General features: G+C 32.7%; 3 protein-coding genes across 4 annotated transcripts; all 3 read left to right on the forward strand.

Moving 5' to 3' along the window:
- Window positions 1–1,450: 1,450 nt before the first annotated feature.
- LOC136029598 (nuclease SbcCD subunit C-like) lies at window positions 1,451–7,121 on the forward strand. Its single transcript, XM_065708101.1, has 2 exons — window positions 1,451–1,481; window positions 6,562–7,121. Exons 1-2 carry the CDS (start codon window positions 1,451–1,453, stop codon window positions 7,119–7,121), a joined length of 591 nt encoding a protein of 196 aa, XP_065564173.1.
- LOC136028850 (putative leucine-rich repeat-containing protein DDB_G0290503) lies at window positions 6,541–8,298 on the forward strand. The gene has a single exon (XM_065706785.1). The coding sequence runs from the start codon at window positions 7,171–7,173 to the stop codon at window positions 8,296–8,298; it is 1,128 nt and encodes a 375-aa protein (XP_065562857.1). The 5' UTR covers window positions 6,541–7,170.
- A 99-nt stretch (window positions 8,299–8,397) lies between these two features.
- Window positions 8,398–22,909, forward strand: LOC136028849 (CAP-Gly domain-containing linker protein 1-like). Of its 2 annotated transcripts, none has more exons than XM_065706782.1 (4): window positions 8,398–9,162; window positions 11,406–11,552; window positions 17,789–18,370; window positions 21,190–22,909. In XM_065706782.1, exons 1-4 carry the CDS (start codon window positions 8,398–8,400, stop codon window positions 21,436–21,438), a joined length of 1,743 nt encoding a protein of 580 aa, XP_065562854.1. In that variant the 3' UTR covers window positions 21,439–22,909. The 2 variants fall into 2 exon arrangements, with proteins under 2 accessions (XP_065562854.1, XP_065562856.1); XM_065706784.1 differs by having other exon boundaries at window positions 8,398–9,096; window positions 21,190–22,903.
- The last annotated feature ends 492 nt before the right edge of the window (window positions 22,910–23,401 follow it).

Below are 23,401 nucleotides of genomic sequence, written 5' to 3' on the forward strand. Positions count from 1 at the left end.
TTTTCGGTGTGAAAAAACAATCTAGATAGGTTATGACTTTGGGGAAATTCGTGCCCCGTGAATATTTTCATAAATCGTCTGCTTACTGAAATTAGAGACATACCTTAAGGTTGAAAGTCTTCAGGATAGGCAGGAGTTTTGAAGCGCAAATTGTTTACTGGCACACCGGTTGATTCCAAGCTTTTTCAGAAAGATATTTTTGCATTGATAGCTGTTAAATTATTCTAAGATCCTTAATTGCTTCGCATTAAATGTGAAAAAAGCAATAATAATTTGCATAGCAGGGGACAGATCTTTGCCCGGTGATTATTGTTTGTTTAATAAGATTGTTCGTAATAAGATTTTTCGTACTCATGTTGGTTTTTGCTCGTTTTGAGTTCGACTTGGTTATTTATTGTAGTTTCTCTCTGTTTTGAGTTTCATTTATTTATTGATAGTGATTTTTGGTAGTTTTACGCTTGGAAGATTATTTGACTTTATTTCTGCTAATTTTTGGCTTTTTCGAGCTCTTTACTTTTCTTTGAAAAATTTGTTTTGTAAAAAAAAGTTTTTCAGATCAATTTTTGCAAGAACGGGACTGTTTATCACTAATATTGATTTGAAGAAAAATGGGAAAAATTAGAGCTTCATTATACACTTCCTATTTATGAATAAAGCACCCATTGAAATACACAAAAAAGAGCGGATGAGTACCTGTACTGGATAAAGCCCCCCCCCCCTTTAAGAAGAGCATTATAATTAACTTTAACGACAGCACATCATGGTTTTCCGCAGAGCCCTACTTGTAAACTGAAGAGATAGGGATGGAAGTAGTATAGTGGGAGTCTGAAGAATTCTCTGTCTGTTCGATATTTGAGAAATGGTAACCAATAATAGCATTTTTTGGTATTTGGCCCCCCCCTCCTTTAAGAAAAACATTACGGTTCAATTCAGCCTTGACCAGTTACTGTCCTCAGCGAACAAGAAGAAATACTAAATAAGTACCATTAAAGCAACTCACGATGAAAAACTCCCCGGTACAAATCAAATTCAAATTAAAAGCCCAAACGTAGAGTCTTAGCGTATTAGTTTCATGGAAGTTAAAAATATATTTTCAAATTCAGGTTTTTAGCTTGAATTTGTTTCTATATACAAGTTCATAATTTTACCTTTATTTTAGATTGCATAATATTGTTTTTTATTAGATTAGTGTACAAAATCTTAGGTATGTATTCCCTATATCTCCATTAAAAGATGAATCATTGCTTAAATTCACTTTATTTCCATCGTTCTTCGGACAACTACTTAATTTCCTAGTGATTCCTTATTAAAGTAATTTCATTCAAAAGGAACAAAAAGGGGACGTTTCCAAAATCTGGCTGCTCATAGGTTATTCAGAAGGATTCAGAGTTTCAACTTAAATTCAGGACTTCCCTTGCTCTTTTAGACGTTGAGACTTTTAGAAGTTTGGATGAATTCTACCGATGCCACTGCTTCCGCAGGTACATGGTACTGAAAACGCTTAAAATGGGTTTCTAGGCTGGAAACTTAAGACAGATTCTCCAGTAGGCCTGGGACCGGTAGGCCAAATCACTTTTAAAGTCTGTCCTTGTGTCCTGGTATGATTCAAGATTAACAGGAGCAATATTTTTGTATATTTCGGGTTTTAAGATATGTTTTTCTGTATTGATCATTCCGAGATTATGCTTGTTGGTTTTCCCAACCGGTTGATTTTCCCATGTTGTGTAGATGGATTTTCATTGGTTATGTTTGTTGTGGATTGTGTTTTAAACGCCTTAAGTATTTTCGTTTTGTTTATATTTTTGAAGTTCGATCGATTTTGCTCGGGGTGAATTTTTCTTAGACCAAGTTTTGCATGCGCTATGTTTCTATTTAAAGATGCATAATTGAATTTGCTTTGTTTCTGTCGCTTCAGGGACAATTTTTCTCAATTCCCTAGCGATTCCCTTATGGTTCCATTCAAAAGGAACAAAAACGTGGGTTTCCAAAATCTGGCTGCTCAGAAGAGACTCAAAAGATTCAGGGCTTCTGCTCAAATTCAGGACTTTTCTTGCCCTTTTAGTTGCTTTTCTAAGTTTCGATGAATTCCACCCATGTCTCAGGTTCCGTGGGTACATAGCTAATACTCTTCTAAGATTATTCATCGTATTATTATTTGAGTCATTAGACTACAATAAATATAACGAACAATAATAGATAACGAACAAATAAATGAATAATAATAGTAAATAAACTGCGTGTAGAACTGACATGTCTTGAAGACGGTGCTTGAATGGTCCAATGATACTACTTGAATGAAAAATAAAAAGAATAGTAAAGCAGTACTGATCTAGTATCAATGATACTATGATGGGAATGAAACCCAAGGCCCAAACCCTTTTTAGAGGTTACTCAAACTATTATATATGCCTATCTATCTTCTTCTTCTTGTTTGGATTAATTTGGAGACGCATCCGCATAATCTCATACACGGAATCAAATTTTGAGCCTTGCACTGTGCTTCTACAGCCAGGTTTGAACTCAGGGTTTCGTATAACCAAACTGAGATAAAACCTACTGTACCCCTACAGGACGCTATGTATGAATTTTATTAACCCTACTTTTTTCTATCTGAATAATGATGCCACCCTGTGAAGTTTTTTAGTTTTTTTTTTTTTTTTTTAATGGAGGTTTAATCCCAGTTGGTAATTTTCTGTTTCACACTATTTTATATTCTCATTGGCTTAATTATAGTTAATTGTTGAAGCAACACACCTAACAAGATAAAATTTACTTACAATTAATTAAACATACATTGAATACATGGTAGTAATCCCCATAAGGCTCCTAAGCCTGTAAAGGAGGGGGAGATGTATGATTCAAATAAGCATTAAATAAAAAAAAAAGGTTATACAGATAAACATCACTCACCAAAAAAGGGGGAAAAATAGAAGAATAAATTTAAATGCATTTAATAAATAAATTGACTTAATCAGTCCGACACAAAAAAGAGAAAAAGAATAACAAAGAAAAGAAGGAATTTAAAAATTCTAGGAAACCAAAAATGTTTTACAATTTTTTGGAATTGGCTAAAATAGTGGCACTTTCGAGCGAATTCAGGCATCTTATTCCCTATAGCATTATTAACAATTATAAGAGTGAAAACCGACCGTACGCAGGGAATAAAAGGAATTTGAATGTAATTTGTATTATGAAAATGATAATTGTTTTAACCAAAGATAGAAGATGACGTACTGCAAAGGGGCTGAGGGAGGTCACCAGGAACCTCAGAAAAAGTAGAAGATGCTCCCAAAAGAATATTTAGTGACTCAAGAGCTAGTAAAGGGATAACTTGTGAACGATTACATTCCTGAATGAGGTTTCTGACTTTATAATAAACCTGAGAAAGTGATTTTAAAAAGAGGGAAAAGTATGCTTAAGCTTTCTTAAAAACATAAGACTTCTGTATCTCTTCATTTTAATCAAATCAGTGTCACTTTTGAGAGACAGTTGCCTACAGAATGCCTACGGATCGGACGTATCAATCCTTAGATCTAGTCTGATTTGACAGGTGGATTTTAGATAACTGAGGAAAAACCTAAAAAAAGTGTGAGAAAATAAAAAGAAACTTCAATTTTTGGGCAAAGTTAGGGTAATATATTAATCTCAAACCATTGGATTTAGAAAGAGAAAAAAAAAAAAATGCTAGATTTGACCTAGGCTCTGCCAAAAGTACTGACGGCACGGTCATCACAGAAAGAAGCACGTACATCATCTGAAAGTGGCGAACTATAGTTGCCATTGAGGATGTGAAAAGATGTAGTCTACAGTAAGGTGGTCCAGTCTACAGTAACTTATAGGTGTTTGTTTATTTACCATACAAAACAGATTTTTTGCATGAAGCTAAAATACCACAGGCCCTGAAATTAATCCATGGGGAACGCCATAATTTACTTCAAAGGGTAAGCGGAAAAGTGGTTCAAGAGAAACGACAATTCAAATAAGACATAACCAAAAAATAACATTCTCCCTCATAACAAAATGCGACAGCTTTGACCGAAGTTTTCATGGGCTGAGGAATCAAATGCTGTAGAAATGCCCTGTAACATTTTGGGAGAAATTAATCTACGATCTAGCATAGAATATATATATATATATATATATATATATATATATATATATATTTATATATATATATATATATATATATATATATATATATATATATATATATAAAAGCCTATTTTGGTGTTACTTGGTTGTTTTACATGTGCTGGGTTTTTTTTGGTTTTTTTTTCATAGGCATGTATTTTGGCGGTGATACCTGACACGGGGATGCCATGGATATTCTGTGGTAGCCACAACACTTGACTGAGTAGAGAATTTAATGTAGTGAAACCCTATAGGCAAGTGTATTCTCCTGATGAGCCCTTGTGTTGGGTTGTTGCCTCTGAATTATTTGTCTTTATTGTTTCTATTGTTTGGTAAATGACGACTTATACTTATTGACGACATGACTGCCTGTCCATGGATTATTCTTTATGGTTGATTGTGTATGGCTATGCTGTTTGTTCTATGTGATTGTATGGATGAGTAGGGTTAAGGCCTCACTCAAGTGCTGGTCTATAGTAATCACTAATTTAGGAAAACAGTCATCCTTTTCTCCTTCTGTCTCTTTTTTTTTATGTGTTTGTGCTGTTGCATTGGTGATTTCTCTTTTCATAATATATATATATATATATATATATATATATATATATATATATATATATATATATATATATATATATATATATATATATATATATATATTATGAAAAGAGAAATCACCAATGCAACAGCACAAACTGCTGTTTGTGAAATCACCAATGCAACAGTGCTGTTGCATTGGTGATTTCTCTTTTCATAATATATATATATATATATATATATATATATATATATATATATATATATATATATATATATATATATATATATATAATATATATATATATTATATATATATATATATATATATATATATATATATATATATATATATATATATATATATATATATATATATATATATATATATATATATATATATATATATATATATATATATATATATATATATATATATATATATATATATATATATATATATATATATATATATATATATATATATATATATATATATATATATATATATATATATATATATATATATATATATATATATATATATATATATAATATATATATATATATATATATATATATATATATATATATATATATATATATATATATATATATATATATATATATATATATATATATATATATATATATATATATATATATATATATATATATATATATATATATATATATATATATATATATATATATATATATATATATATATATATATATATATATATATATATATATATATTATAATATATATATATATATATATATATATATATATATATATATATATATATATATATATATATATATATATATATATATATATATATATATATATATATATATATATATATATATATATATATATATATATATATATATATATATATATATATATATATATATATATATTATATATATATATATATATATATATATATATATATATATATATATATATATATATATATATATATATATATATATATATATATATATATATATATATATATATATATATATATATATATATATATATATATATATATATATATATATATATATATATATATATATATATATATATAATATATATATATATATATATATATATATATATATATATATATATATATATATATATATATATATATATATATATGCAACAGCACAAACACATAAAAAAAAATATATATATATAAAAAATAAAATAAAAAAAAGACGTCACACACACATGCTTTGTTGAGTTCTTCATTAGGCAAAAAGACTGACAATCACGAAGAAAGTGTTTAGAATTTAATATCATTGTAAATATAAGTTGAGAATCTCTTTGTATAATTCTGATAAAGCATTGAACATTTCTGAATGTACCGAATTAAACGGATTTAATTTTCTTATTTTTGAATTGATTTTGTTTATTTAATTTTCAGCTGAAAATTATCGTCTAATGAAATTGAAGTTGTCAAGAATCAGCTGGTCGTTCTCCAGGGTGTAATCAAAGAACACCAAGAAAAATACAACCTAACAATCCAAGAGAAAGGTCGACTATTTAATCAGAGAAAGTATTGATGATGTCTTCTTTCTCTATCATCCATACTTTCTCTGATAAAATAGTCGACCTAGAAAAAAATCTCCTGGATTTGAAAAACCTTTATGAAGAGTCAAAATCACAAATTGAGATTTTGGAAAGTGACACCAAAACCATTTGCCATGAAAAGGACGTTTTGACAAAGCAATTGAGTGAGAAAACAAGTTTAGTTGTTGAAATTTCAGAGGAGATCAAAAATACAAAAGCATCGTCAGAATCATTAACCAAGTTTTGAGCTAACTTGGTTAATGATTCTGACGATGCTTTTGTCTTACATCGTCTTACAGAGATTGAAAATCTTAAGAAAGAGATTGCCTTAACTCATTGTCAATTTGAAGGAACAGTAAAATTTAAAGAAAGAATTAATGCTCTTCAAGAAGAATTAAAATCAGCTAAAGAAGCCAGTGATGTTGCGATGTGTCTAGTTGCTGATTACGAAACCAAGATCAAAGAATTACAACAAGAAAAAGAAATGAGTGAAGAATACAAGAAAATAATCCAAGAGAAAGAAGATGCAATCTATAATCTCTCTAGCAAGTTAGCCGACCTTGAAAAAACTCTCCTGGATTCCAAGAACCGTTATGAAGAGTCAAAATCACAAATTGAGGTCTTGGAAAGTGTCATCAAAACCATTTTCCATGAAAAGGACGTTTTGGAAAAGCATTTGAACGAAAAAACAAGATTAGTTGTTGAAATTTCAGAGGAGATCAAAAATACAAAAAGATCATCAGAGTCATTAACCAAGCTAGCTGAAGATCGCCTTACAAAGATAGAAAATCTTAAAAAAGAGATTGCTGTAACTCATTGTCATTTTGAAGAAAACAAAAGATTTGAAAGAGAGAATTAATACGCTTAAGGAGGAATTAGTATCAACTAAAGAAGCCAGTGATACTGCGATGTGTCTAGTTGCTGACTATGAAACTGAGATTGAAGAAGTTAAACAGAGTTATGAAAAAGAAATGAGTGAAAAAACATCACGAATTAATCTCTTGGAAGACCTGACCAAAAAACTCAGAGATGAAGTTAAATCTTACACTGAAAAACTTATATCTAGGAATGAAGAGGTTAAGTGTCTTCAACTTTCTTTGGAGTCATTAAAGAGGACGAACGAGAGTAACCAATCGGCGATGGAAGAAGTGGCTGAATTGCAGTCAAAATTGAACGAACGCACATCTGATATAAAGGTCCTAGAAGTGAACATTAATGCACTTCAATCAAAACTTGATGAGGCTTATTCTGATAAGGATGTTGCTACTAAAAATCATCAACAAATAATAGAAGAAGAGCAAGAAAAGAGTAGGGAAGCTATGACGAAGATTTTGGAATTGGAAGGGTATGTTTCTAGCCTCCAAACTGAGATCAGAGATTTAGCTATACACAAAGAAGGCTTTGAAGAAGAACTTAAAACACTACGTGACAATCTGAACGAAAAAGAAGGCTTGATTAATGAACAGAAAAAGCTTTTGGCTAGCGTGAATGGACATATTAGTGAGTTGGAAGCTAACCAGACTGTATTGAATGAACAAGCTAGAGAAATCGAGTTGTTGAAGAACAGTTTAAACGAGACTACTGCACAACTTAGTGAAGCCCGAGCTAATATCAAAGATGATGTTAAAAATGAAGAGCTAAAAATATGTTTAGCTAACCTTAAAAATGAAGTGGTCAGCCTAAAAGCCAACAGCCAGACTCTGCAAGAAGAAAATGAACAGCTACTCGCTTCGGTTCAAGAAAAACAAAAACAAATTGATGATCAGAAAGAATCAATTAACCATTTAAAAATACGAATTTCGGACATGGAAGGCCAACTTCAAATACAAATATCCTCTGCCGAAAATGAAAAAGAAAAACTTAATGAAGCCATTTCTAAAGGGAATGAAGAGATTCTGTCATTACGTAAAGAACTAACAGCCATCCAGGATGAGAAAGAACAAGAATTGCTGCGTTTTGTTGAGTGTGAAAAAGACTTTCAGATGAAACTAGACGCAAAAATTGCTGAAGCTGAGTCATTGCAGGTTAAGATTTGAGAACTTGCCGTTAAAAATTGTCAATTTCAAGAGTTGACCAAAACCCTTGAAGAAACAACAACCCTCTATAAAGCCCTTCAGGATGATAAAACTGAACTAATGCTGAAAGTTGAGAAGCTTCAGTCTAAGCTGACTGAATCAAATTCTAGTGCTATTGAAATGAGAAAAACTATTGAAGAAAAATTGGCTGTAATTACGTCACTTTCAGAAGAGACAAAAATGTTAGCAACCGAAAACGATCAGCTTAAAAGTCAAATTAGTGATAAGACTTCCATCTTGGAGCAACTGAAAAAGACATTAAAAGAAACAGGAAATGAATTGAAAACTGTTGAATCAAAATTAAAAGAATTCGAAAATCTATCTCGCCATCATGCCGATGAGATTAATAAAAAGGAAAATGAATTAGCTCAAGTTACAAAAGAAAAAGAAGTAGTGGAAGACCTGCTAGCAAGCACCAAAGAAGAAATTCAACTGCTAAAATTTTTAACTTTTAGAAAACTTTTAGAAAAAGAATTGGCAAATTTACAAAAAGAGCATGACGTATTCCGCTTGTCCAACTCAATCCTTGAAGTTGAATTCACCACTCTGCGGCGATCGTCAAATTCAGCTGAAGAAATCATAAGCAATCAAAGAAAAGATATTGGTGACTTAAAACTGAAAATGGCTCAGTTTGACCAAGTTCAGGATCTGTTAACTGACTCTGCTCTTAAGATTACTGAATTAGAGGAGAAAATGACAATGGCGGCAAATACTGAATACGAATTGAAACATCTCAGGAATGAATATGCTACATTAGAAGTTCGTTTTTTCTTATCTCTTGTCTTGATATGTTCGATAATTTCATCTAGGCAACTGCACTGCAAGGTGGGCTCAGGATCCTGTTTGATGTAGATATCATTATTTTTTTTCATACTTTCTATTTAATTGCAGTTTTATGTTAGTTTATTTCTCTTTTTGTAATTTTGGGCCCTCCTTTCTGGGATTACGTTCCTGTCTACTTGCCAGACTAAGTCAAAGGTATAATATACCATTAAACGATTAATTTCTACCTATTTTAAAGATTATCGTAGTAACAAGCAGCTTTAGCTCAATGCATACTTGATGACCGTTGCTTCCGTGTCTCTTGATATCCTAGTCTCAGCTCTAAGATGTATCTTCTTATTCTTCCAAACTTTAATTGACTACAGAATAACAATATATTGCCTTTGCTGTTTACTTTCTACATTGTGACTGTATCCACCAATTTTTCTATTAATGCTACCTAGCTAATTGAAACTATCCATTTGTTCAACTCAGCTAGGCACCGATTCATCCTCATTTCTCCCTTATTCGCAAAAATACACCCCTTGCCTTGGTCAGTTACTTTTTTGATGTCAGATACGAGATGGGGCGGAAAACACATGATCCTGATGTAACTACAAGCTCCATCCTCACTAATAAAGCTACCTATTTAATAGTGTTTCTACCTGTCCAGTTTGGCGAAGTACCTCTGTCTCAATTTCCCCCTAATTGTTAAAAAGATACCCTTTACCTTCGGTATTTACCTTTGATATCTTCACTGCATCCACCATCCTTACTGACAATGCCACCTATTTAAGTGAAGGTATCCCCTCGTTTTAATTCGGGTAATCACGTATTAATCCTGATTCTCTTTCATTTATAAAAGAAACACTATGTGTCTTGCCACTTTTCCACTTTTCTTTTTCCACTTCCTCTTTTTATATCTTTGCTGTATCCACTATCAATACTAATGATGCTGCCATTCAAACAAAGCTATAATTTTCGACCAACTGTCATACGCTTGACTCTCGAAGCCTCTCAAATTCATTCATTTTGTCCCCACTTTCAGATCATTTGCTCTATCTGATCTTATTCTATTTTCTAAAAAAGAAAGATTGCACATGGTAAAGTAAATTAACAATTTGCTAATTTGCCGTCTTTTTCGCACATATTTAAGAGCAGCAGTATTTCAGTCTTATGTTTTATGATATGTGAATTTAAGTGTTCTGTTAAATGAGTCACTTCATTATTGATAAACACGCTGTTAACTTTGACTGTCTTGTTATTTATTTTCAAAGTTTGATGAATTTTGAATGATCCAAAAGGACCACAATAAAGGGGTAGGTTTGTACGTGTACTATGAAGTGGGGGGAGTATGCGTGGAAGCATCAGAAAAAAGTAAATTATTGGAACATTTTAAGATACTGTGAAAAAACTTATGAATATTAGTGTATTTTAGGGTACAGATCCGGGGATTACTATTTTTAGCACGGATTTTTATAGATATTCAATCTTTAACGTCGACGCATGTATTTATAGACACCATATATAGAAAAACACACAGAAACTGATGTCAACTACAAATCAGTTCCCCTTTGGGACCAACAGGGAATTACAACTTATCAAACTTCTAAATCTAAATTTGTGTTCTACCTTGCCTAGTATAAATGACCTATCTTGAGAAACTCGAATTTTGTGCCTTGGGTATTTTCCTGAAGCCACCTAATTGAGCTGCTTTTGATTTTGCTTATATTTGGGTCATTTTGAAGAGGGAAACGTTAAGTGGCCGAGTTAGTTCGGAAGTGTACTTTCAGGTACTAATTTTTTGCAATAATTATTTTAATATAGCCATCTACCACCCTAAGGTGCCCCTTACTTCGCCAATAATTTTCTACGTTTTCCCAACCAGGTATGAATTTTTTTCTTTTTTTTTAGTGGAGAATTAGATCGATTGCCCCGGTATAAAAAACGAATAAAAAATAAGCTCCGAATGGGTCTTCTGCGTGTTGCATTGCATTGTAGAGCCGGCGAACCAAGCTCTATATTCCGAATGCTGTTTGAATACCAGTGACCATTTCTTCATTAAATGCAGGTCGTGACATAAAAAAAATAATAATAAACGATTTGATTTTTTAAACGCCTTACACGGTCATGCCGATCAGAGGCAGTTCTTGTCATGTCGTTTTAAAATATTTATTTTGTCCAAATAAGTAATTAGTTTTGTTGGTGGTAATTTAGTTGCTCTTATTAAGGCTTTAAGATCTGCCAATGTTCTTTTTTTTCGAACATATCGAATTTTTTTTGTCAATTAAATCTTTTTTTTTCAGACTCAGAGAGAATCTGCTCTTTGCGCTCTAAAGGAGGCTAGTCTAGCACTCGAGAAAAAGTCAAAAGCAGAAGAGCAATGTGTTGCTTATAAAGCTCAGCTGGACTCCGCCTGCAGTCGAATTCAAGAGCTGGAAAATCAGGTCAAGGTAAGGCTTCCTTGAAAAGTAGTAATATCCTCAAAACAAGTGGCACACCCTTTCTTATAAGAGACTATTGCTGTCATTATTTGCTGTTAGTAGCCACTAGCAATAGAGCCTGTTGCTCGTCAGGATAAAAAAGGAAGTAAAAAAAGTAATGTGCACCCTTGTGAGCATCGAATACCTACTGACTGATCGTAAAAAATTCTCACTTCGGGTACTCGTTGTATAAAGTCATGCAATCGTTTCCAGAGCTTAAGATTGATAGTTAGGCGAGAGTTACCAACACAACCAATTTTACAGTCAGATGAATGTACCATGTATAAAATTTTGTTTGAAAATGTGTGCAGTCAAATTCAAGAGCTGGAAAATTAGGGCAAGATGAGGGTTCCTGTTTTTTTAAGGATAGCTTCATAGCTAATTGTACAATCTTCCCTGCCACGGAACTACTGCTGGTAGTGTTTGCTTTTATTGACCACTAGGTAATTGAATCCGTAAGGACAATACATGTATACCTATGTATATATGACGTTCTGAATTTTTTCCCCCTCACTAGCCCTATTGTATTGTCTTGCTTTTTTTGTGCTTTTTTTTCGTTTATTGACTAAAAATTGAATTTGGCCCATCTGGACTTATGATAGAAACATTTCAGAAATAAATCCTATGTTATGTGTAGTTCAAAGCCCGTGGCCGTATTCACAAAACAAAACAAGAACACCAATACCCAACAAAATTAAGTTACCAACACAACCAATTTTACAGTCAGATGAATTTACCATGTATAAAATTTTGTTTGAAAATGTGTGCAGTCAAATTCAAGAGCTGGAAAATTAGGGCAAGATGAGGGTTCCTGTTTTTTTAAGGATAGCTTCATAGCTAATTGTACAATCTTCCCTGCCACGGAACTACTGCTGGTAGTGTTTGCTTTTATTGACCACTAGGTAATTGAATCCGTAAGGACAATACATGTATACCTATGTATATATGACGTTCTGAATTTTTTCCCCCTCACTAGCCCTATTGTATTGTCTTGCTTTTTTTGTGCTTTTTTTTCGTTTATTGACTGAAAATTGAATTTGGCCCATCTGGACTTATGATAGAAACATTTCAGAAATAAATCCTATGTTATGTGTAGTTCAAAGCCCGTGGCCGTATTCACAAAACAAAACAAGAACACCAATACCCAACAAAATTAAGTCACTGCCTTCTGCGCTTCCACACAATTCCCCTAAAACATCCTAATGTATAAATTAGATCACTCAAGGTAGACCTCAAAATGCCTTGGAGCAGCTTTATATCCCCTTGAAAAACAATGCTATTTATGAAATTTTGCTGCTATCAAATTCATGTAATAGAATACAGTTGAATGAGGCTTCTGGATTATGGATCGATTGGACGTGACTTCTGTGACTATCTTTTGCCACATGACTATTTAGTTACAATTAAAGAACCCTTTTAAGGGCTAAATACAATCCCCAAGGTTCTGGCAGTACTAATCACAGCGGCAATGAAACCTGTTCGAATTAATGGAAACAACTACACAACCCTTTATATCATGTAAAATTATGAAAAATCCGGAATTTCATTTTTGTTTAAAAACACCTGCTAATAAAGTTATGTAATATTTGGTAGAAGCGGGTGCCAAATTAAAAAGAAGAAAGGCGGAGTGAAAGGCAACAAAAAAAGTGAAAAATTGTGACACCGAACAGCATAAGAAGATCTAGCTTACTTTTGAAGGTGGAGATTAAATTAAAAAGCAGAATTGGAAAGCAGCAAAAAATAGACCCAGACATTGTGACTCCGAACAACTTAAGAAGATCCAATGCAAATCCGCACTTTGAAGGTGCAGGTTAAATTAAAATCAGAATTGAAAGGCAGCATAAAATAAGCCTACAACTCGCGACACCGAACAGCTTAAGAAGATCCACCTTTTCTTTGAAGTTGCTGGTTAAGTTAAAAAGCAGAATTGAATGGCAGCATAAGATAAGCCAAAAACTTGTGACACCGAACAGCTTAAGAAGGTCCAGCTTTCTTTTGAAGGTGCATGTTTAATTAAAAAGCAGAAAAGTAGCAAAAAGAAGCTCAAAAGTTGTGACACCGAACAGCTTAAGAAGATTCAGCTTTCTTTTGAAAGCGCATTTGTCTTTGGGAATCAATAAATTAATATTCAACATTGAAATGGTTCAGTTTTTCCCTCATACGATAAAGTATCTTGTAATTTTGCTCAATGGATATATGTAAATGAATTATGGTTTGTTTTTTATTCCTGTTCTTCGGCATAACGAAGTGAATGTGTTGAATTAAATGCATTTCAAGCTAGCCTGGAGTTCTGAATCTAAGAGGGAAGACCCCTTTTTATACCAGTGACCTATTTATAATACTTGGTTTTATTTTCATTTTGATTGTACTCTTAGCTGTTGATTAATAAATAAAAGTTTGAATAGGGATAAATGCTTTTATTAGATAGCGATAATAACTTTCACAAAACATCACTGTCTAATAAAAGGATCTATGCCTATTCGAACTTTTGTCTATCGTCATAGAAAGGCAGTATGGTCTTTGGAATTGCTTGTTGAACAAAGCTGAAATTAAGATTATCAAACAGTTCGTGGTAACGAACTGTAGTAAGGAGCGATCCGGCTCAATAGTAACCAAAACTCTAAAAAATTGAATTTTGATATCAATAGCTACATCAAAAGAATCGCATTTTAATGCTGATTTTAAATATATAAGTTTCATCAAGTTTAGTCTTAGCCATCAAAAGTTACGAGCCTGAGAAAATTTGCTTTATTTAGGAAAATAGGGGGAAACACCCCCTAAAAGTCGTAGGATCTTGACGAAAATGAAACCATCAGATTCAGCGTATCAGAGAACCCTACTGTAGAAGTTTCAAGCTCCTATCTACAAAAATGTGGAATTTTGCATTTTTTGCCCGAAGACAAATCACGGGTGCGTGTTTATTTGTTTGTTTTTTTTTTTTTTTTTTTCCCCAGGGGTCATCGTATCGACCAAGTGGTCCTAGAATGTCGCAAGAGGGCTCATTCTAACGGAAATGAAAAGTTCTAGTGCCCTTTTTAAGTGACCAAAAAAATTGGAGGGCATCTAGGCCCCCTCCCACGCTCATTTTTTTCCCAAAGTCAACGGATCAAAATTTTGAGATAGCCATTTTGTTTAGCATAGTCGAAAATCATAATAACTATGTTTTTGGGGATGACTTACTCCCCCACAGTCCCTGGGGGAGGGGTTGCAAGTTACAAACTTCAACCAGTCTTTACATATAATAATGGTTATTGGAAAGTGTACAGACGTTTTCAGGGGGATTTTTTTGGTTTTGGAGGTAGGGTTGAGGGAGGGGGCTATGTGGGAGGATCTTTCCTTGGAGAAATATGCCATGGGGGAAAAAAATTCAATGAAAAGGGCGCAGGACGAATCTGGTCACGTTAGAAAAAAACGTCAAATTAAGAGCTTAATATACAATGCTGGGTGTTCGGAGCCTCTCTATTATGGAGTATAATTTGAAAATAACACAACTATACGAGCGATAAAACATATATACCACAACCATAACTACTGCTAAGAGATAACACAACTATAAAGCGAAAACAGGTGAAAACTAACGGGAAAATAAACGAACTAAGAGGTGGAAGGGGCCCAGAGAAAAACTATAATCCCTTTTCAATTTTGAGCCTAACTTCCGCAAAGGAGTAATAATGTCAGAAGCCCCGAAATACCGAATTATTTTCTTTTCAAACAGTTCGTGGTAAGGAACTGTAGTAAGGGGCGACCCGGCTCAATAGTAAACGAAACTCTAAAAAACGGAATTTTGATACTAAAAGATACATCAAAAGATTCGAATTTTTACGCTGATTCTAAATATTAAGTTTCAATTAATTTAGTCTTTGTCATCAAAAGTTACGAGCCTGAGAAAATTTGCCCTATTTTGGAAAAAAGGGGGAAACATCCATTAAAAGTCATAGAATCTTAACGAAAATCACACTATCGCATTCGGTATATCAGAGAACTCTATAGCAAAAATTTCAAGCTCCTATCTAAAAAATGTGGAATTTTGTATTTTTTGCCAGAAGACAAATCACGGGTGCGTGTTTATTTATTTGTTTGTTTTTTTTTTGTTTTTTCCCAGGGGTCATCTTATCGACCAAGTGGTCCTAGGATGTCGCGAGAGGGCTCATTCTAACGGAAAGGAAAAGTTCTAGTGCCCTTTTTAAGTGACCAAAAAATTGGAGGGCAAATAGGCCCCCTCCCATGCTCATTTTTTTCCAAAAGTCAACAGATTAAAATTTTAAGATAGCCATTTTGTTCAGCATAGTCGAAAACCATAATAACTATGTCTTTGGGAATGACTTACTCCCCCACAATCCCTGAGGGAGGGGCTGCAAGTTACAAACTTTGACCAGTGTTTACATATAGTAATGGTTATTGGGAAGTGTACAGACGTTTTCATGGGGATTTTTTGGTTTGGGGGGTGGGGTTGATGGGAGAGGGCTTTGTGGGAGGATCTTTCCTTTGAGGAATATGTCACGGGGGAAGAAAAATTCAATGAAAAGGGCGCAGGATTTTCTAGCATTACTATAAAAAAAACAGTGAAAAAATAAACATGAAAACGTTTTTTCAAATGAAAGTAAGGAATAGCATTGAAATTTAAAACGAACAGAGATTATTACGCATATGAGGGGTTCTAAAAATACTTTAGAATAAAGAGCGAGGTATTTAGGAGGAGATAGATACCTCGCTCTTGATGCTAAAATATTTTTAGTGATTTCAACTATTTATTCTACGGCCTTTTTGATTCAGGGGTCATTCTTAAAGAATTGGGACAAAACTTACGATTTAGTGTAAAGAGCGAGGTATTAACGAGGGTACAAACCCCCTCGTACACATAATAAAAATATAAGAATATAAAAGTTTGTTACGTAAGTTAATTCTTAAGTTACGTATATTTTTTACTAATAAAAACGTTCGTTGAATATTAAAAGTTCTAGTAGCCTTTTTAAGTAACCGAAAAATTGGAGGACAGCAAGGCCTCCTTCCCCACCCCTTATTTCTCAAAATCGTCTGATCAAAAATAAGAGAAAGCCATTTAGCCAAAAAAAATTAATATACTAATTTCATTTCAATAATTTATGTGCGGAGAGCCAAAATCAAACATGCATTAATTCAAAAACGTTCAGAAATTAAATAAAAAAAACTAGTTTTTTAACTGAAAGTAAGGAGCGACATTAAAACTTAAAACGAACAGAAATTACTCCGTATATGAAATGGGTTGTCCCCTCCGCAGTCCCACGCTCTTTACGCTAAAGTTTTTCATTGTTTTAAAAAGTAGAATTGTGGCAAAGAGTCAAACTTTAGCGTAAAGAGCGTGGGACTGCGGAGGGGACAACCCATTTCATATACGGAGTAATTTCTGTTCGTTTTAAGTTTTAATGTCGCTCCTTACTTTCAGTTAAAAAACTAGTTTTTTTTATTTAATTCGATAAAAGACTACACTGTATATTATTCCAATACAAACAGGTGAAAATGGTAAGCCCACTTGATAAAATCTATTATAAACGAATGTCCACTCTTAATCTTTATTTATGTCCTTAATAAACTTTGTAGGAGTTGAAAAGCTTAAATCGGAGTTTAAAGCTTAACCAAGAAAGAGCTGAGCATGCACAATTTAAATTGACTGGCCATATCACGAATTCGATATATTTTTTTTTAGTTTTGAATCTTTATTTGTGTTCTGTACAAACTTTCAAGGAGTTGAAAAGCTTAAATCGAAATTGAATGTACTTACCCAGGAAAAAGCCAATCCTTCAAATTCAAATTCGATTGGCTGTATTGGCTTTAATTTTTTTTTTTTATATGTGTTTAAATCTTAAGGGATTTGAAAAGCTTAAATCGGAGTCAAATGCACTTAGCCAGGAAAAAGCCGAGCATGCAAATTTAAAATCGATTTTATGAAAGTTATATAAACTTTCATGGAGCTGAAAAGCTTAAATCAGGGTTAAGTGAACTTAACCAAGAAAATTTCGAGTATGTAGATCGGGATTAAATGACATTAATCTGGAAAAGTTCGACTATGCAGATGCAAAATCGATATTCACATTAATTTTTGTTTATTGTGTATAATGTATATATTTTTTTTAGAAAGTTGAAAAGGTTGCCGAGTATGCAAATTCAGAATCGATGGCTTCATTGTCTTTAATTTTAAATATATATTCATTTTGTATATAAACTTTTAGGGAGTTATGAAGCTGAAATCGGAAGTAAATGATCTCAAACTGGAAAATGCCGAGCACGCTAATTCAATTTCTACCCTCAATAAAAATTTAGACGACTTTAAAGCTCGTTACACTAGCATCATGAACGAGCACCAAACAGTATTGAAGGAGAAGATGGAGATTGGTACACAACTTGCTGAAGCTGAATACAAGATCACTGGCCTACAAGAAAAACTAATTTCATTAGAGAATCGACTGAAAGAGAATAAGGAGCTCCTTGCTGAGCTGCAGAGTGTGAAAGCTGTTGTAAAAGACCTGGAATCAAGAGCACCAGTGTCCCAGCCAAACTTTGATGTGGAGTGGGTTCGCCAAGAAAATGCCCGCTTGACCGACCACTCAAGTCATTTGTCAGAGAAGTTAGATAGTGCTATTAAAGAAACGGAAAATTTAAGGCGCGTAATCAAAGAATCTAGCTCTGAAAAAGATGTTCTTTTAAAAGAGACTGATCAGTTGCGACTCAAACTTCAGGAGCTGGAAACAGCCAGGAACACTGATCATGTTAAGGAGGACCTAATGGAAAAATTGGAAGAATCTCAAAAAGAGGTTAGAAATTTTTTTGTTATATACAAACATCATAATTACTAAAAAAAAAAAAAAATCATGCTGTATTGAAAAAAACCGTGGTATGAAAATAAAAGTAGATCTTGATATATAAGAGGATATTATTGCTTTGACATTTGACGACATTTTGACATTTAAAAACTTCGCCATTTGCTGTCAAAACTTTTGCCACTGGTATTATGGAGCTTATGATTTTCATGAACATTAAAAATTTATCATGGGAAAATCACTTCGAATTGATTACTTTTTTTTCCATATTTCGAGGTAGAATATTTTGCAAATGTGTGAGCTAAATGTGAAAAAATTACATTACTAATAATTTTGGGACTAAGAAAATGGAGCTAAAAATTTTGAAAATGAAGCTTTATTTGTCAAAATCTGACGAAAAAACAAATTACTTTTTGGGCACTACTTTCTGCTTCTTTAACTTCAGAATTATTATATTTCAGCTTTTAACTCGCATTTCATATTGGTGTTGTATTAAATTTTGATTATTATATCTCCAAATTGTATCTCCACGTTTTGAAAAAAATGAGCCATAAGATGATTTAGAGCATCTAAGTTTAAGCTTCGATGTTTAGGTAGCTTATTTTACAAATTAAATTTATTTTGTTAAAATAGTTGGTTTATTCGCTTAATTTCTTTTACTTTTTATTTAAATACAAACTTAGTTTATTTTAAAGAGTAAATCAAACTATCATCCTTACCAGAAAATGAAAAGAACAAACGAATTCTAAATACTATTCTAAAATTATAAATTTAGGAATTAAAATTAAAGCTATAAAAATTTAAGATCATAAACCGTTCTTTGTGAGCCTGGATGGTTTTGCTCACCGAACCACCAGAAAACCTTAAATAATAATTTTCTTCTTAAGACTGGGTATTCGTTGCATTTTAAGTCTAAAAATGGACGTATTTGAGAAACTTAGGCGTTTGTCATGTGCTGACTTATTTAATTTTTTATTTGGGCGTTGTCATACGCGTACTTAGTTAATTTTTATGTTTGTTCACGATTTTCGAATGTTTTAATTCCTAGAATTGTGGAACTTTTTCTTGCAAAGATACAGGGCAGGGATTCTCAGTCTTTTTTATATCTTTTCTTATCCACTTATCTCTAAAGCCTCATTTCCCTTTGCGGTGATATGTAATTTGTTTATTCAAAAGCTAAATTCATCTAAAATCTTGTTATTTTTTTTAGATTTTAATGAAAAGATCTTGATTAGCTATTGAATTTCTATGAGTGTTAGAATAAACCCCTGAGAATCAAAAGTGTTTAGAACATTTGCATCAAAATCACAACTATTTTCTTAAGTACAGTATTGTGTTCAGTTACTCAAGCAATTAACAAAAAAATTTGAACAATACCCCCCCCCCTACGCATTCCCTGGGTCATTCATAGCGATTTTAGGAAAACCCAAACCACTGTATAAACAAGGTGATAAGAGTGAGTGTGGTAACTATCGAGATATTAGCCTGGTCTCTTTAGGTTGGAAATTAATTATTAATATGATACTTTTTAGGCTGAGAGATGTTGTAGACAAAAGAGAAGTCTACAACATCATAAGAGAAGAGAACAGTACGGTTTTAGAAAGGATAGAGGATGTGTCGAATAAATTTTCACTCTTAGGTTAATAATTGTGCGGTGCCTGAGCTATCAAAGAGCTTTGGTCCTCAGTTTAATAGATTATAAGCAAGCGATCGATTCTGTTGATAGAAGAGCTTTAGCGAAGGTCTTATCCTTAGACTTAGATTATGCTGATGATTTAAGCATCTTAGATGAAAGTGTGAGCAAAATGAATGCACTTTTAGAGGTTTTGTGAGTTCTGTGTGCTAAAACAGATTTGAAAATTAATGCTAAGAAAACTAAATCGCAAAGGCTAGGAATAAGGGAAGATGAAAATGTGACGTTGGTTAATGAAAAGATTGATCACGGTGGGAGCAGTAAAGACGTAAAGAGTAGAATAGCCGTTCACAGTTAAAAAAAAGTTCGAAAGAATATGAAGATAATTCTGCAAAGCAGGAATATTAGAGTGATGACAGTTGTCAAGTATGGTTCTAAAGCATGGCCGCTCCAAAAAGCGGATAAAGAGTTGCTAAGTTTTTCCCAGAGAAATTGCCTGCGGATTGTTCTGGGTACCCGGCTGACTGACAATATTTTAAATAGTAGGCTATACGAATAGCTTGGTTTAATCCCACTTTCTAGGACTATAATGTGAGAAAGTTTGAGATGGCTAGGGCACGTTTTGCGGTTGAAGAATGACAGATTGCCGAAGATTGTGCTTTCAGTCAACCGTCTAGGGTTAAACCTAAACCAGTTCGTCTGCGGTTGGGGTTGGGAGGATGTCACGAAGGAAGGTTTAAGGGAAATAGGAAAAAAGAACAACCCGCCTATAGAAATCCTAAGAGACTTTTAACTTGCCGAACTGGAGGCTGTTACTGAATCTCAGAGTATGCAGACTAAACCTAGGGTAAAACGAGGTGAATTGCTGCACCGCTTTATTGCATTCGTTTTACCAATTAAATTTGTTTTTTTCTTATTGATGAATGGGCAACTTTATTCTTGTTGTCACATCAAAGTTATTTACTGATTGAGAGGAATTAAATTTTCGATTTACCATTTTCTTTTATTAATTTGATGTATTATTTCATTGTGTCAGTGTGGATTTCATGATAGCTGTTTCAAATTGTCTTTTCCTTCCCCCCCCCTTTCGCTTTCTCTTCCATCTCCTTCCTCCCCATCTCTGTTGATATGTTCATTATTTCTTTCTTTTTCTTTTTATTTACTATATATCTCTTTTCAGCTTGAGGAAGCAAATGCAAAGGTTGTTAATCTTACGGCCCAAGTCAATTCCTTAGAAGATTTCTTGAAGAAGAATGAAAAAAGAGTTGAATTTGCCACATTCAGTGAATATAAAGCTGTAGGGCCAACCGCGGTAGACACATCACCTGTCAGGGACACCATATACTCGCGGCCGGCGACCACTAACCGCACACCACGACGCACCAGATGCGGGCGTGTCGTAAAGCACCCAACGCGACCCGACATGTGACCATTTAATCTTGTTCAAACTAAATAGATAAAATTTGTCGATGTTTATGGCATGAGATAATAAATGGGCTCAAAAAACATCCACCCTCTCTCTTCTTTTAATTATCCTTCACTTGCCATTTATATAAATCAAAGTTCTGAGAAAAAATACTATTTAGTAATACATCCCACGTTGTCTCAGATAATTCGAGCTCGTGCTGAAGGTTATGGTGAAATTCAGTGTAAAGTTCTTGCTGAGGTAAGTTTCATGTTAAATGAAATTAGCACTCAATCGTTTCGTACTCACCAAGTAGCTACGTCTAGTTCTGAGAAATATAAATTTATTATTATGAATGTCACCAGTGATTCTCATTTTAAATGGATATTTGTTTGGTTTAAATTTAAGATAGCACCTGAATCAACTTAAGCATACATTAAATTTGAGTTCAATATTCAAGAAACTTATTCCTCATTTTCCAAGCAAACGGGTCACAGTTTTCAGAAGAATCTCAACTTTTTCTCTATAAATGGGCTTCCTGTTTTTCTTTAAGTTGCCCTGCCCCAACTGATTATCTTTCTGAATCATCATAATAAGCTGGGTCATCGTAATTGAATATATAAAAGTAAGATATCTTCTGGGCCACTTTTCCTGAAAAAAATAGAAAGCTATTCCATATACCATTTTTTTGGGAAAAAGGGAACATCGCTTGGAGTATTAATAAGAAACAACATGATATATTGACGTTTATAGGGAACAACTTTATTGGAAACAACTATATTAGTGGAAGACTGATTTATGTGAAAACAAATCAGAAACTGCTTCAAGACTATGAACTTTCTGGGAAAATTTATCGATGACCTCACAAAGAAATCATTTATAATATTAGCTGCAATCTAAGAACATTTAATGCTTGAGGCTTTAATAGTACCCTATAAATAAATTCTAATGCCACATTGGCTAAACATGACGTAAAATAATTGGAACAAATAAGCGACGAAATACTGACCTTGGGAAAAACAACAGGGAGAACAACTCGGGGAAATCTCATTTTGGTAGTTGGTGTATTTTTGCAGTTTGTAGTGGATAATTTTGTTTCGTTTATGCTGTCTTTTTATTTTGTTTTGTATCTGAATATTCTGTCTTCGTCTTTTTTCATTGGAAATGGCTGATCGGAGTTATTAATTGACACAATTACATTTTTTTTTTTTTACTTTTCACTGTACTGGCTTTATTTGACTTTACATATACTATATTTTTTTCTTTAGTAATATTACTGATTAATGCAATTAATATTACTGATTACTGATATTACTGATGATAATATCATGATAATACTGATATATATGATAATATGATATGATGATAATACTGATGATACTGATTATAATATTACTGATGATGCAAGTGCTGTGTCTGTTTTAGGAACCCTAGAAAGGTTATAAAACCTAACGTTTTTCTTTGCCACTTCATGTACAAGAATTCGAATAGAAAATGTTTTTGTGTAGAAAAACACCGATTCAAGCTCAAGCGGCTAGGAAGAAATATATGGATTTTCCTTTGTATTTTGGTTGCCTCTCGATTTTTACATGGGTTTCTGACGTTTGTTTTGAACTTATTTGGCTTTTTCTGTTAAATCTGCTTTTCACTGGTTGAAATGTTTCTTCGTTCAACTGTTCAACACTTCTTCTTAAGTAATAGTACTTAGTTACTTGCGATTTAACAGCTGACCTTTTTTTTCAAGATCCCACCAAAATCTGAAAAGTTAGTGGATTGACTGCATTTACTTTTTAGCCCCATCCAGCATACAAATCTGAAAAAACAATTATTCATTTGAAAAAATTAAAAAAAAAAAACAATTATCAAAAAAACTATTTTTCATTTTTAGAAGTGATTGATTATAGCTCAATTGACTCTGGAGAAGCTTCAGGACTTTATGTTAAATTTTTTATTTGTCAAGATTAAAACGTGGGTTTCAGTTGTTTTT

Source organism: Artemia franciscana, chromosome 7 (genome assembly GCF_032884065.1).
Source record: "Artemia franciscana chromosome 7, ASM3288406v1, whole genome shotgun sequence".
NCBI lineage: Eukaryota > Metazoa > Arthropoda > Branchiopoda > Anostraca > Artemiidae > Artemia > Artemia franciscana.